Source organism: Mustela erminea, chromosome 14 (assembly GCF_009829155.1).
Source record: "Mustela erminea isolate mMusErm1 chromosome 14, mMusErm1.Pri, whole genome shotgun sequence".
NCBI classification, from domain to species: domain Eukaryota; kingdom Metazoa; phylum Chordata; class Mammalia; order Carnivora; family Mustelidae; genus Mustela; species Mustela erminea.
This window is the reverse complement of record NC_045627.1, coordinates 3,415,680-3,431,487: the sequence shown is the minus strand read 5'-3', so window position 1 is coordinate 3,431,487 and position 15,808 is coordinate 3,415,680. Positions and strand designations below refer to the sequence as shown.

Sequence of the window (15,808 nt, the reverse complement as noted above, 5' to 3'; positions counted from 1 at the left end):
GTCGTGTTCAGCTGTACTGTGCTTCATCTGCTTGACTTTGAACGGGGATAAGAACTGTACCTGCCTCCCTGCGATCATTACTACATGGAAATGGACAGAGTGCCACGCACACACGTGTCACACTTATTTTGACTGCTCATGTTCCTGGCCCCCCCACCAGAAGTGTCTCTGCTCTTCTTGTTCTCTGAGGCATCTGAATGGGGTCCATTCGTATCATTCCAAATATGAATTTGACCTTAATTTTATCTTTTTAAACAAATTGTGACAAAACCAGCCCTCTTTAGTTTGAAGAATGCCCCCAAAGCTGTTGTCTTATTATGACATTCAGTGCTTCTGAAGTTTATTTTTCTCAGGTTAGTTATGGGGACACTCTAAGTCTCTTTCTGCATGGAATGTTTTTACTCCTTTTGACTCTCAGGACATTTCAGCTCTTCACGCCAGTAAGAAGTTTTAGTTGTCTGTCCCCTTGAACACCTCTTAGGTTCTAGGACTGGAGTCTTGGGATAAAGGCTTTTTTTTTGTGAAGAAATATGATCAAAATAGTATTGTGTTGAGTGAGGAATACAGTTTTTTCGGGGATATTTGGAGATTTAAGGAGTTAGGGTAAATTTTATATATGAAAAGTAATCTAGATTACCAATAATATAATAATGTAATATAGATGAAATGTAATCTAGACTGCCAATAATTTATTGCATTTTGGACAGGTGAAAAAATTTAGTTCATCTATTGCTGTGTTTTAAGAGGTTGTCATGGCTCGAATTTCAAAATACCAGTTACTGACACCATTTGATCAGAAACTGTGTATTCATCTTTAGTGTATATTTTGAGTAGTGTTTGACTATATTTTGAACAGAAGAAGTAGGAAAAAGACCACTATTGCACTGCACTGGTGTGAATTACGCATTCTCTTAATATGTATTAATTTGAGCCTCAGCTTTTGTAACTCAGTCACTGGCAGTAAGTTCAGCACCCCCAGAGGCTAAGATCCGTGGTGCTGTTTGGGTATTTCTTGGAACTGTCGCAGTAAAATCACATTGCCATGTTCTGGACTTATTCAGGCTCCTCACTAGCTCTTCTGATAGATCGAGAGGAAACATCACAAAGGTTATTTGTATTTGAAAGTGAGTGATGGACCCAGAAAAAGATAATTACTTCTTGTAGGCAATGTTTTATAGATGGCTTTAATAATTTAATTCTTGAGAGCACTGGAAGACTGATAGCAGGTGCCAAGTGGTGGAAGCATTCAAGTACATCTTATTAACTTCCCGGTTTTCTTTAACTACTTCTGGTCCTCGGAGCTGCCTGTTAGGACTCGGCAAAGAATTTATTTACTGATTCTGCTTGGCGAGCCTTCATTCTTTCCTTTCATATTTTTGTATTTTGTTTCATAGCTATTGCTTACGTGTTGATTGGCAGTGGACTCTATGATGAAGCGATAAGACATTTTTCAACAATGCTTCAGGTAATTTTTCTTCTTAATTATGAAATTTCAAGTTGATGGTTACGACAGAAATACAGACATATGCGTGGCTAGAGTCTGCAAGAATGTATTGCTTTTAGGATCATAGAAGAAGGTAAAGGAAATTAGCCCTGACTGAGCACTTTGTTGGCGCAGGCCTTGAAACAGTGCTCTCATTTAATCTTTGCAGTATTAACTTTATTTTAAATGAGGAAAATGAGATCAAAGGAGATGAAGCAATTTGCTCATAGTCTCCACACTGCTCCCCCCCCCGCCCACCAAACCATCAGCTGGAAGACAGGGGACGCAAGTGCAGTTTAAAAGAAAAAAACCAAAAACTAGCTTAGTTCACTTTCCTCTCTACCATGCTATCTCCCATAAAACGTGGGTGCTGGAAGTTCCTGGACGTCCATATGTTTACTTTCCGTGCAGGAGCTGATCTGCATGGTTCCACTCATGGATTTGTTTCTCACCAAAGTGTAACTGTGGGACTCTTCAGCAGAAGTACTGACCCTTTCCTGATGGATGGCTGCTTTAAAAATGCATAAATTAAGATAAAAGTCTTGAACAAAGGTCTAAGAGTTGCAGGGGAGACCCGTAATGCAGCCTAACATTGTTGGCCTTATACCCCTTATCTTTATTTAGCTGTGTTCTTGTGGAGCAGACCATTATCGATACATTGTCGATAAGTCTGTACAGTAGACTACAGTGAAGAAATGTGACCTTTAGAGTTGAAGATACCCATGTTCTAATGCCCTGTACTGGTTGTTTGCAAGTTATTTTACCTCCTGGCTCATGGAGATAATAACCATAACCTCCAAAACTATTCTTGTTAGTTTTTTTTTTTTTTTTAAGATTTTATTTATTTATTTGACAGACAGAGATCACAAGTAGGCAGAGAGGCAGGCAGAGAGGGAGGGAGAAGCAGACTCCCTGCCAAGCAGAGAGCCCGATGTGGGGCTCGATCCCAGGACCCTAAGATCATGACCTGAGCTGAAGGCAGAGGCTTTAACCCACTGAGCCACCCAGGCACCCCTCTTGTTAGGTTTAAATGAGATATTCTACAAATATCTCAATTGAGAATTGACAAAGTCCTTAGTACCTAATGCCTGGCACATAATAAGTGCTCAGTTAATTTTAGCTCCTCAAAGCACCGTTCTAACAAATTCCTGTTCATAGAACAAACAGATAATTTACAATCCAGCAGGTAAAATTCATTTAAAAATATTAATTTTTTAATTCCTGCTCTACTTTTTTTTCTTTAAATATAGAATTAATTATATTGACAATTCTGTCTTTGTTCCCAAAAAAAGTCACAGAGATAGTTTTAGGGATGACTTCAAAGTCCCCAGATCCAAACAGTTGTGTGTTTGAGTGCTTGTATGGAATGACAGTCTTCAGCAGTGTTTAAAGTATGAAGGGTAGATTCTTAGTAGTTTTACAAATCACCTTTCTGGTAGGCATTGCAGTACTTAAAAAGGTAAGCAAGCACTTCACACAGTTAACACTCGGCCCTGGTTTGGCAGGGAGGTTTTGGTACATTTATAGGAGAAATGTTGGTTAATGTATGGCAACTAATAGCAGAAAATGATGAGAACTTGCCTATATATTATCAGTGCATTCAACTTTTTAAAAAATATTATCGTTGCAGTTGAAGGGAATATAACAATGTTAAAGAAAGAACCCCAAATAAAAAATTTCCTAATTCTGCCACTCTACCATTATTGAAGTTTTTTGCTTTTGACCTTTTCAAAGTATGCATTTGTGCTTCGTGATTTGAATGTCTGCTATTTTGTATTACTTTTCCACTGGAGTTTATACTGTAAATTTTTCTCAGTATTTCTAATCTTATGCTTTTAATAGCTCTGTACTGTCCCTCGTGTTGTCCGTTTATTGTTGTAAAACTTCTTTCTCTTGCAACTGCATTCGAAAGTAGGTCAGAATTTCTCTCTTTGTGCCAAGAAAAGGTCTTAATATTGAAATTTGATAGATCATGTTCATCAGTCTGCAATACAATGGGTTGCTTTTAAGTGGGAAATTTCTCTTTGAGAATGTGTGGTTCATAAGGTGGGACTCCTTTTCTGCTGATGTAAGCTGTTGACGGGGCAGGAGCAGAGGATGGGGAGCAGCCGAAGTTCAAATACTTCCGGCCCACAGAAGACAGCCTGGGCGACCACTTAGTAACATATTTTGATGAAGAACCAAGAGTGCCTTTTTCTGTCCTGCTGGTGCTTTTCTTAGATTTCTGTCTTCTCTCCTTTTATTTTGGTACTTCGCAGCCTTTTCCACATCATGACACAGGTAGATAATCCTGTTTGCATCACCCTGGGAGTAAACACAGGACCAAATTTAGACGCATCTGGATGGAGCTCAGTGAAAATTTGTCACATTTTCTTTGTGTTATATAACTATATATATATTATATATAATAAAGATTGATAAAATACACTAAAATTCTTTTCAAAAAATTTAATTTTTTAGGGGCGCCTGGGTGGCTCAGAGGGTTAAGCTTCTGCCTTCAGCTCAGGTCATGGTCTCAGAGTCCTGGGATCGAGCCCTACATCAGGCTCTCTGCTCAGCAGGGAGCCTGCTTCCCCCACACTCTCTCTGCCTGCTTCTCTGCCTACTTGTGATCTCTCTTTCTGTCAAATAAATAAATAAAGTATTTTTTAAAAATTTAATTTTTTAGATTTTTATTTATTTGTCTATTTGATAGAGAGAACATGAATAGGGGGAAGGGCAGAGGAAGAGGGAGAAGCAGATTCCCACTGAGCGAGGAGCCCAACGAGGGACTCGATCCCAGGACCCCAGGATCACACCCTGAGCTGAAGGCAGACGCTTAACTGACTGAGCCACCAGGTGCCCCTGTTCAAAAATTTTAATAAGAAACTCAGTCCTGTTTTTCCAGGACTGAGGTTTTATGTTCAAAAGTGATGCACATGATTCCTATTTAAGAGCTTTCCATTTTCATCGAATTCTTGATAGCCGATCTCATCAGGAAACCGCACAAGTAGGGAGTAGCAGGTGTCCGAAGAAGAGTTAGTGCTCTTTCCCCAGTTGACCAAAACTCCTTTTCGTACCATGAATCAGATTTTGCAGAAGTCAGTCTCTTCAGGTTATATTTCACATCTGACTGTGCTTCCTTTTCTTTCACGGGCAAATGCAGTGGAACTCTTTCTTGTGGTAATGACATAGGTTTTTGTCCCAGCATTGCTTTTCCATGGCCCGGGTTCAGGAGAGCAGTTTGCTATCACCCTGCAGCCTTGCCCTCTTTGTCCTTGGACTGGCCCAAGTACCACTGCAGAGCCCGCCGCCACCGGGTGTCCTCCTGTTGCTTGTGGGGCCCACACACCTGCTGATACTCTCGATCTGTAAGCCAGCCGGTGGTCTCTAGCAGCTCTGCAGTGGCAGCCCCTGGTACACAAACTTTTCAGGGTTTTTGAGTTCACATATGCTTGATAAAACTTATCTTTCGGACAGCCCAGGAACTCCAGTATGCCGCAGCATACCTGATGGAACCATGAGGGCTTGGCTTGTATTAGAGTCACCATTTTTACAACATCGTTTAGTGTGACATTGGGATCTGTGCGTGAGGGCTGCCTAGAATTCCAGAATGACCTTCTGCTGTAAAGCTCTGAAACCTTCCTTTTGTCTTAGCTGTACCACGAGGAGCAAACTCAGACGATATATCCCTGGTCTCTGCTGTTGTGAGCTGTGTTTGAGTAGTTATTTAACTATGGGATATGCAGTACATGTATAAAGGAAACAGAAATGCTCCTCAGGGTTTCTCACTGAACACAGCTTCAAGTGTAATAGATGTGTCAGACTGCACTGAAAACTTGTGATTGAAAAGCTTGTGCATTCGTGTTGTCTATACATCACTGTCCTTCCTCCGGTGTCCGTGCAGTGACGACGGTGCTCTGGGAAAGCGGGACATTCCCCAGCTGCCATGCTGCTTTGGTCCCCAGGCAGGGCTTGGTAACATTAGTGGTGCAAAAATCGACTGAGGCCTTTGTTATTAATTGTGTGAACTTGAGCTCATCTGATTTGGGTAGAACTGAATTCATAAAAGTGTTTATTATTTTACATCAGCAGACAAAATGTGAACTTGCCTCTGCCTACGATCTGTAAACATCCTTCTTGTAATTAGGTGCGTGGGTCTGCCAGTTGGGCAAACCTGACTCCTCATTGCCAGCGCTGTGCAGGGGCTCGCTTGAGTTCGTTTGTCTTCGATTCAGTGACTTTTGAATTATAATCAAAAAGCCAGCCTTGCTGGTCGAAAAATAAATATTTGTAAAATTTAAGTCACTGTGTAAATGGTATAATGAGGACAGTAAATGAGACCTTTTTGGATGTAAAAAGATCGATGTCTTGGGAAATGAGACATCTAATGGACATGACTCCAATAAGGTAACTGTTGTATTATACCATGATTTTGCATTTGCATAAAGTAGGTAAGATTGGAAGATTAAAATACTAGTTTTCATTTAAATCATTTAAAATTCTGAGCACTGGGTGTGGTGCATAAACAGTGAATCTTGGAACACTAGAAAAAGATAAAATTACAATATTGAAAAAATTTCTGAACACTTGATAAAATGCAAATATTGTTAGATGTATATACTCAAAAAGTATTTTTGAAAAATGGATATTCTGAGCCCAATTTGCTTTTAGAAATAGACACTGGATTTTATTTGAAAGTATAGTTCATTATGACATTTCATAAAGAGTTTTGACTTCTTGTTAACATCCAAAGCCGATGACAGATAAAATAAAGTAATAAAGCTGTATCAATCAAGGAAAGTAATAAAATCCACCATCTACATTTAGGAACCCTTATCACTAGATTACGACTGAGATAACAACCACAGCAATCCTTTACAGATCTTTCTCTGATTTAGGTTTTCTTATTCCATTTATTCTTTCTTTTGAGAACTTTTTTTCAACAGCATAGGACGTATCATTTACTGTTGTTGTTAAATAATAGATTTTATTTCTTTTCCTGGTTGATGCGACTTGTTATCTGTCACTGGCGGAATGGAAAGGCGCTGCTGTGGTCATGATGAGACCACGTAGGGGGGATCAGGAGGCCACTGTAGGGTCATGGTAGGCTCTCGGCCGGGAGGGGGCCACACGTAGAACCGCCCGAGCTGAAATGATGATGGCTGAGCACGGGAAGTTGTCAGTGTTCAGATATTTTGACTGTTGCAAAGTTGTGAATGGCTGTTTCCTAAAGGTTTAAAATTTTGTCCAGCAAAGTGAAGGCACCCCTGGGGCACACCGTCATACACCTTTGCCTTACGGAAGCCCGGATCTGGCTCTTCACCAATGACTACCCCGTCGTTTCTGTCCAGGTCGTTTGCTTGCTTCTCCTGTGAGAAGGGCAGGCCAGGCTGAGCTGACTTCAATCTGACAGTCTTTAACATGCATCGAGATCTCCTCAGTCGCCTCGGAAATGGCCCTTGTCTGTGGCTGACTAGGAACTGTTATATATGACACTTCATGTGTCAGGCACTGTGATGGAGGCCGCAGAGCCAAACATGACAAGACATTGCCTCAATATTGTGTGCCCGTGGGTGACAAGAGTGCAAATGCAAAATAACGAATAATAAGAGAACTACCTTAATGGAATTCTAGCCATTAAGAGGTTCCAACTCAACTGCGTGTCCTCCCCGGATCCCTGCACACCCCGACCATAAGTGAGAGAGGATCCCAGTCCGGCTCCAGAGTTGCCCACGTCAGTGGGTGGCACGCTCTCCGCGGCGGGCATGAGTGCCCCTGCTCCACACATCTGTGTGCTGCTTCCTTCAGCATCCCCTCCATCCGGACACCTTCCAAGTACCCCTGGCGTCCATCCACTTCTCCTGGCTTGGTTCAAACCCCAGCCACGCCACTGCTAGCTGCCAGTCTGGCACAGCCCTGTTAACTGCCTCATCACTTCATACCCTTCGCATACATGCACGCCATCCATTCATGGGCACTTGAAACACACACACACCTTGCTGTTGCTTTTAGGTTAAAGAGTAAAGTCCTTACTAAGGTCCCTGACTACCTCTTCAGCCTTGTCTTGGAGCAGATCCTATGCTCCCTGTTTGTCTTGGGCCGCCTCTGCCTGGACCAGCTGCTCTGAGCTTCCCTCACCCCCGACACAGTTGAGCCCGGTACTTCTCAGGGAAGCCCTCCTAACCGTGTCTAATCTTTATGCCATTTTCCAAAGGTACCACTTACCACTACAGCACTTACTGCAGATGTTAACTTTGCATTTGTATTTGTGATTCTCTGGCTGTGCTCCAAGAAGACAAGAGTCTTGCCTTCTGTCTTGTTTTTGCTTACTATAGTATTTCTAGCATGTGGAACCGGACATGGTAATAACTGACCCTAAGTAAATATTTGTTGACTGAGTGACTAATGTCTGTACAACATACAGACATTAGGAACCGAGGAACCGAGGCCCATTTACCTAGGAACTGAGGCCTATTTACCTTTCAGGAGAGTCTGGAAGGAGTCAGAGGAGAGGTAGTGTTGGAGCTGAGGCTGCAGGTGGATATTCTAGGCAGGTGGGCTGTGCCCTGAGCCGGGGAGAGCATGTTGTGTCCAGAGAGCTGTGAAGTAGTGCTGATTTCTAGAGTATGAAGTATGGGTGGAAAGTGGAAGGAGATGAGATGCAACCGTAAGGCAGGAAAATGATCAGTACTTTCTATAAAAGCATTTAGATGTAACCTCATTGTTTTTCCAATTGTGAGTTGCAACCTTTTTAGTAGGGGCTGAAATTGATTGGCAAGTGAAGACTAGTGCTTTTCAAAAAGTGAAATACACTAGAATAGAAAATAGGCTGCAGTGTAAATAGTAAGACTAGGTTTGACTTAGTGCTCCTGATGTGTGTGTGTGTGTGTGTGTGTGTGTGTGCGTGCATTATGTACATATATATGTGTGTGTACTGGGTTACAACGTAAAATGAGTTTTACCGTGGGTTAGAGTAAAAACGTGTTTGAATGGGGCTGTTGGAGGTGTTGCAGAGCCAAGGAATAATTCATCCAGGGTAACTTGATCGAACATCATTGTTAGGTGACTCTTAGTGTGGGTCTGGAGACTGGACGGGAGGAACGGGAACGTGGTTAAGATGGTTGCAGTAGCATAAGTGGGTGAGGGAGGAGTCCAATAGGGCAGTGCATTGGGAGGGGGAGAGGCAGCAGGTACATTGAGACTGTTGGGATCTCCTGAGTAGGCATGTCGATGGGGAGATGAGGATGACCCTCCCTCACCTAGTGGCTGGCTCTGGCCATGGGGTGTATGTAGATGCCCCTTCAGTAGAAGAACTGTTTATGTAGGTTTGTTAGGTACACTTTTTCCCGATATACCCCTTGGTCATCATAAATTTTTTTTTGTTTTAGGAGGAAAGCTTCTTAAGTAGTCTATTTTGAGACATTACAAATTTGAGAGGAGGTGTTCCCCTCACTAGAGAATGTCTTCCATGTGGGCTCACTGCCCCCTGCCCCAACCTGGAAGAGGGGCTTTTGGACACTCTTCTGTCTCCTGTCAGGTGCTACTGCTGTGGAAACACATGAAGTCAGTCTTCACTTTATTTTGTGATCGGGTCGCTGTTTTTCCTGCTCCTCCTCTCCCTCTGTACCCGGATCCCTCTCCTTCCAAACGACATCCTCTGCCTTTTTTTTTCCCAAGCCAGGAAGGATATTTAAAATGTTTTTAAGTGTTATCTCTGTGTGGCAGAATGATTAGTTGCCCTTTACCTTCCTTTTTGTGCTTTTCTTCATTTTCTAAATTTTCTGTAATTTATAATAAATATTCCAACTACTTATTTGGATAAAATTTTTATTTGTGCTAACAATTTCTTTTATATGGTGTGTATTACTTAAAACATCTTTTTTCTGATTATGAATGTATGCATGTTTGTTTAAAGCCATGAAAAGGCATACAGCAGTGTAGTGAGTAGAATGGGAACACATCTAGCAATCTCACTCCCAACAGAAAATTACCGTTAGTGTTTTAAAGCCCTTTTTCTGTATATGTACTCACCCACACAGTCATGTATAAGTATTATTTATAAAATTGCTGTTCCTCTGTAGTTCTATTAGCTTGTGCTTTTTTCCACTTAGTGAATAGCATGGAGCTTTTATACCAGTCATGTGTAAGTTCTAGATCACAACTCTGAAGAGAACTGTGTAGGGCCAGGGCAGTGACCGAAATGAGCAAAGTACATTGCCATGACCTAGAGGTGATGGGTGAGGGGTGGGCTTCCGGTATGCAGATGAATGCACACCCCTCATCTAAGGAGGCGGCCAGTACTTAGCTCTAGTTGTTTTTTCTTTTTTCATTCAAGAATGCAAAAATGTGGGCTTATCTTTGTTGCATATTTGGATTTTTCAAGAAAAGTTAGAGATCTGTAATTACTTATTTGAATTTTTCCGATTTTTGTACATGATGGGCTGGTCTGCTGGCCAGGCTGGGGCCAGTGATGCATCCGTCTGCCCCTTGCTACAGGTGTACTGGATTCTGTTTAGTCTTTTGTTTTCCAGTATATGGCATCTTCTCCTCTATTCCGTCTCATCCACTCATCATTGAGGTTGATGTGTCTTTTTCTGCAGTGTGGGCAGACTCCGTCTCTCAGATTTGCAACTTAATGGTAGATTGATTAGTCTATAAAATGCCTCATCTGGTACTGTTCTATGAGAGTCTCTTTTCTTATTGTTGTTTTTTTTTTTTTAAGATTTTATTTATTTTTGCGTGCATGCTTATGCATAAACAGAGGGAGAAGCAACCTTCCCGCAGAGCGGGAGCCCGATGCTGGACTCTGTCCCAGGATCCAGGGATCACGATCTGAGCCGAAGGCAGACACTTACCTACCTGAGCCACCCCGGTGCCCCTGTTCTGTTAGATTCCTTAGCAGTGTCAGGAGTTTTACCCCCGAATGTATAGCCAGAGGCTGCTCAGTCTTTTTTTCTTAAATATAGGGGAAGGCTTCAGAGAAGCGGTAGAAATTGCAGAGGCTAAATGTAGAGGAGAGGCATCTCCCTCAGGAGGAGGGACGGCTCATACCACCTGTTAGGGGAGGTAGTGGCGGGGCAGCGGACCCCGTCCTTGGGCCGGAGGGCGATTTCGTCTAGTCCATCTGGGGCAGTCTGCAGGAAGGGTCTGATTCCTGTTCTGACACACAGTGTAAACAGACTGGAATGGACGTCTTTCTTGTTGCTCAATGGGGCAGGCACTGAGAGGTTCTTCCCTTTTCAGATTATTTCATGACTGGGAAGGGGACAAACCAGGAAGAGGCACTACCCAGCACTTCACTCCTTACTTCCTTCCTTGAGCCTCCGTTTCCCCTGTGAGACATGATCTCGGATGCTGCTGGTCCTAGAGTTTTTGGAAGGATTGCATTTTTTTTTAATTTTTAAATTTTTTATAAACATATAATGTATTATTAGCCCCAGGGGTACAGGTCTGTGAATCACCAGGCTTACAAACTTCACAGCACTCACCATAGCACATGCCATCCCCAGTGTCCAACACCCCACCACCCTCTCCCTCCCCACCACCCCCCAGCAACCCTCAGTTTGTTTTGTGAGATTAAGAGTCTCTTATGGTTTGGATTTTTCAAGAAAAGTTAGAGATCCTCCCGATCCCATTTTGTTTCATTTATTCTTTTCCCACCCCCAAACCCCCACGTTGCATCTCTACTTCCTCATATCAAGGAGATCATATGATAGTTGTCTTTCTCCGATTGGGGAGGATTGCATTTTAGATGAGATGACCATGTGACAGAAGCTAACGCAGGGCTCCCTAATATTGGTTCTCTGTATTATTTTTTCAGTGCAAAACTCTTATTACGTGTCTCATGCAAACGACCTTCAAGAACACATCTTCTGGTTGGGGACTGTGCGTGTCCACGTATGTGTGGTGGCAGCGTAAAGTAGAGCTTGTCACTTGGGGCATTAACGTGCTTTAAGCAGAAACTGTTTTTTTTGTTTTGTTTTGTTTTGTTTATAGTTTTTGACGTGTTTCTGTTTTGGTCTGACTTAGGAGGAGCCTGATCTGGTTAGTGCAATTTATGGCCGAGGGATAGCCTATGGAAAGAAGGGACTACATGTGAGTATGGAATAGCTCCGTTTGCCATAGTGCCTCCATGACCTGACCCGGACCAGGGTTCCAACAGAACCACTCCCTGTTCATTGAGCTCTGATGGACATGAAGTGGTGTCACGCCAGTTCCCAGATGAGAAAATGGCAGGAGACAATGTACTCAGGATCCCATGGCTAGGAAGGGTGGGGGGTGGGACTGGTGATCTCTATCCAGGGCTTCTGGAAGTCAGTCTCGCCATACTTTCTACTCCCAAAAGGACAGCCTTTGCCAGCCTAAACTTTATTTGGTGATGAGCTGGACCTAGACTGAGGAAAGGGTGAGACTTTGACTGAATATCTAAGAAATAATAATTGGTAAAAATGGAGTCTAGCATCTATAGCGCAGTAAGACTTACAATTTTGTTTCTTTCACAATTTTTAAAGGTTGAATAAAAGAACAAAAGGGTTTGTTTTTTTTTTTTTGGTAAAATTTATTTTTATTTCTTATCATATATGATACTTACCCTGGCCAGATAAGTATATTGTTGTAGCCTACATCTCCTTATTTCTCTGGGGGAATATGGGGGAAAGGTTATAATAAATTTATATTTTAAAAGATTTTATTTACTTGAGAGAGAGAGAGAGCACATAAGTGGGTAGAGAGATGGAGGGAGAAGCAGACTCCCCGCTGAACAGGGAGCCCAATGGTGGGCTCTTCCCGGGACCCTGGGTTCATGACCTGAGCAGAAGGCAACCACTCACCTGACTGAGCCACCCAGGTGCCCCAATATAATAAATATATTTTACTCAATAAGGCACCGTGGTATAAAAAGGAAGATTCCCTGAGATTATGTAGTAAATAATAAAATAGTTTAAGATTCAGATCTCCATATTTTCAGTCTAGAACATTATACATGAACTTTTCTCTTGTCTTACTGTGTATTAGAAATATTCAAATAAAATGATGATTGAGAAAGAAACATCACTTTTGTGTCTTCACCAATTTAAAAAAATTCTACTAATTGGGTTCTGGCCTATTGGAGAAATTTTGTATAGTATTTGTATAATTCTGAGACATAGAGGACTGAGAACAAGCTCAGATTTGGGGATAACAGAGGTGGTAGGAAGTGAGAACATCGGTAAGTGACAGAAGTTGACCTACTAAAGGTCAGAGATAAGTTGCTTCCTAATTCTCATTTGTAATATTATATCTCAACATGAAATTTGCTTGTATCTTTAATGTGTTTCTAATGTAAAAGTAACATGCTCCTATTTTTAATATAAGAATAACATGCAGATTTTAAAGTGAACTTATGTAGACTTGCTAAGGTGTAGGTGTGTGGGCTTAGGGGTTTTGGTCAACACTGACTTGGCCCTGTGCTGCCCCCACACCTCCACTGGTCAGCATTCTTCTGCATGCTGGTGTCCATCCATATCCTCATCCCTCGAAATTCATTGATTCGGTTTTAAAATAGGTTAAATTTAGAAAATGTCCTACCAGCAGTGGAACTTGTGATATGTGACCAGGTCTAATGGGCTGTTGATGGGCAGGTAGACTCGAGTGAGTTAAATAATTATAATATAACTTACTTAAACCAGCAGATCTTTTGTACAGAAGCGAAGTTCCTTTTTATTTCTAAATACGTAGTTATATCGTGACTAAATTATTAGTTTTTTCAGAAAAACTATTCAACCTGGTTTTGAGGAACAGTGTATCTCATACTGAGCTAATACCTTTTCAAGGACATTAAGAACGCTGAGCTTGCTCTGTTCGAACTGAGCCGAGTAATTACCTTGGAACCAGATCGTCCAGAGGTATTTGAACAGCGAGCAGAAGTGAGTGTGGTTTTCTTTTTCCCTCTGTCATTATTGGACTAGAATCTCGGAATTTTTTTTCCCCTTTATCTTATTACTTGTAAATTTTAAAGCTCCCTGATACCTATTGTGTTTTCCTCCATAGGTACTGAATGCCTTTAAACATGGTTGAAATTACTAGAAACTATGGGCTGGGTGGTACTCCCAATTTAACGCTTAATAGTAATATTTAGTATAAAAATATGTGGTTATGACATGTGCCACTGTCAGTGTTCACTGAAAAATATATCACAAATCATGTTTGCCATGTGTATATATGACATATTTTAGCAAAACTCTATGACAATATGGTCAAAATGAAATTCATAACCACTGAAAGTGTGCACGTATGTGTGTGAGCATGCATGTGCGTGTGTGTGTTTACGCTTACATATACTTCTTGTGAGATGTGCATAGAGACGTAGATAGGTAAGGGTGACCACAGCCGGTCTTTGAGGGAACTTAGGACTTGAGGGGGAGACAGAGGTAACGCGGTGAAGATACCAGGTAACATTTGTGGCAGGAGACACGAAGAGGAGGTGCTTCTTCAGGGACAGAAAGGCGCACCTGTGGGGGCCTGGGGGAGTGCTGGCAGGGGCAGGTGTGGGTGTGTCTGCAGAGGCCTCATGAGCAGGTGCCGCTAGAGCCAATGAGAGCCCTGGTCTTTGGGGACAAGGTGGAGAATGGGGTGTGGAGACGCATTCCTTTTAATGTTTTTAAATGAAATGTGTTCATCTTACCATTTGCGTAATTAATAGTCAACTACAGGATTTCATTTTACTGTTCATTTAACCATACTAAGGGCTTTAGAATTTGCTAATGTATCCAGTCAGGAGAAGACGTAGTCATCTGACCTTATGGGATTCCGTAGTTCAACTAAAGGAAAAATGACATTAACCCGCCACCCCCCACCTCCGCCTTTTAGGGGAAGAAAACTCAGAACTAAAGAAAAAAACTAAATGTTTTAGTAATTTAAAAACTGTGTTTTTGGTGTTTGTATTCGCAAAGTTAGAGTCTCTACAGTTCCATTTCTTGAAGTGAATTTTATGTTTTATTGGGAATTTGGGTTTCTGAATAAAAATCTTTCTCAATTAATGATATAGTTCATTATCTCTTTTCTATTTTGGATTGCAACCATAAGGGTTAAGTGATTGTAATTTGTTTGTTACTGCACGAGAACCTTGTTGGTATTTAAGGTGAGCATTTGGTGGCCAATTTGGTGATATCTGCTGTGGGGAGGGGGTGCTGATGCTTTTTCCCTCCATTAGTCTGGTGTTACATTAAAATATTATGTTAAAGCAAGAACTTAAGTGTGCATAAAAAGATTTATATAGTAGCTTTAGAAGATTTGTGTGCCAAATAAAAAGCTAGTTGTGTACCCAAAAATAATATCAGTAATCCAAAAAGTAATTTTTGGTGATCTTAAGATATATATATAATAATATTCCCCTTCTCTGGCATTACTGGGCAATAATATCACTACTGAGTGATTTTTGCAGCTTATTATAGTATATCATTTATATATGTCAGAAATCATTTAATGAGAGTGCTTTCTCTTTCCTACTTGCTGAAAGTCTATATTTAATGAACATAATTTAACCTTTTTTTAGTTACTCGGGTCATTATTATGCATGTTAATTATTATGCTGGGGTGTGATAATTCATTTATATACCTAGGAATTAATAAACTAGGTAGGGATGTTCTTCCTTCCAAAATATAACCCCCGACTGCTATGCTTTTTGAATTCTCAGCTATATATTCTTTAATTCACTTCTTTCCCTTTTCTGAGCTGCCATTCTTGCCACTGTTGATGTGCCTTCCTGAATCCTGTCTCTTTTGCCGGCTCTAAGTTCCTGCAGAGTAGGAAGCCACCTAGTAGAACCTGATGGAAATGACCTGTATCACTGTATCATGAGAACAAAATTCAGCCTAATTTTAGGACATTCGCTCAGGGTGAAATGCTTGAGCTTGAATGCATGAGTACTGATACCCATTTTGGATCTTCTTATGTCTTATTGCTGTACTTTTGCATTCTGAACTGTCTTCTCTGTTGTCATTGTCACCTGCACGAGCTCATTGCTGGATCACAAGGGCTTCCCAAGCAAGCTTGCAGACATAGGTTCTTCTGCTCTGTAGATGGTGACCAATGAGCTGGGAGTTAACAGAAAGGGGCTCTTGGAATCTTAGATGGTCCGCCAGCACTTTCTACCACAGAGGGCAGGGCGAAGGCCATGGGGAACTCCACTCTGTGTCCAACAATTTCTCTGCTTTTAGTAGTTCAAAGTTATCTTTCAGATTAACCTTGGGGTTAATCTAAATGCTAAATTTTGTTTTGAAAGGGGGTGAGGAAAAAAAATTCCCAATTCAAAAAAAGCAACATCTGTTGTAACCCAGATTGTGAGACCGTGACAAAGCAATTTA

The 15,808-nt window shown here is 41.4% G+C and overlaps 1 protein-coding gene across 10 annotated transcripts in view; it reads left to right on the top strand.

Annotated features, from left to right (window-relative positions):
- Nucleotides 1-15,808, top strand: part of TTC13 (tetratricopeptide repeat domain 13) — a 75,461-nt gene that overhangs the window by 22,684 nt on the left and 36,969 nt on the right. For 7 of the 10 annotated variants that reach the window (XR_004278869.1, XM_032313720.1, XM_032313713.1 and 4 more), the window contains 3 exons: nucleotides 1,395-1,465; nucleotides 11,495-11,560; nucleotides 13,276-13,368. Coding sequence is in view for 9 of the 10 variants with exons in the window: in XM_032313720.1 (XP_032169611.1) it covers nucleotides 1,395-1,465; nucleotides 11,495-11,560; nucleotides 13,276-13,368 (230 nt within the window). In the remaining variant the exon portion in view is untranslated. The remainder of the gene's footprint in view (nucleotides 1-1,394; nucleotides 1,466-11,494; nucleotides 11,561-13,275; nucleotides 13,369-15,808) is intronic. The other 3 variants (XM_032313716.1, XM_032313719.1, XM_032313717.1) reach the window with 1 other exon arrangement.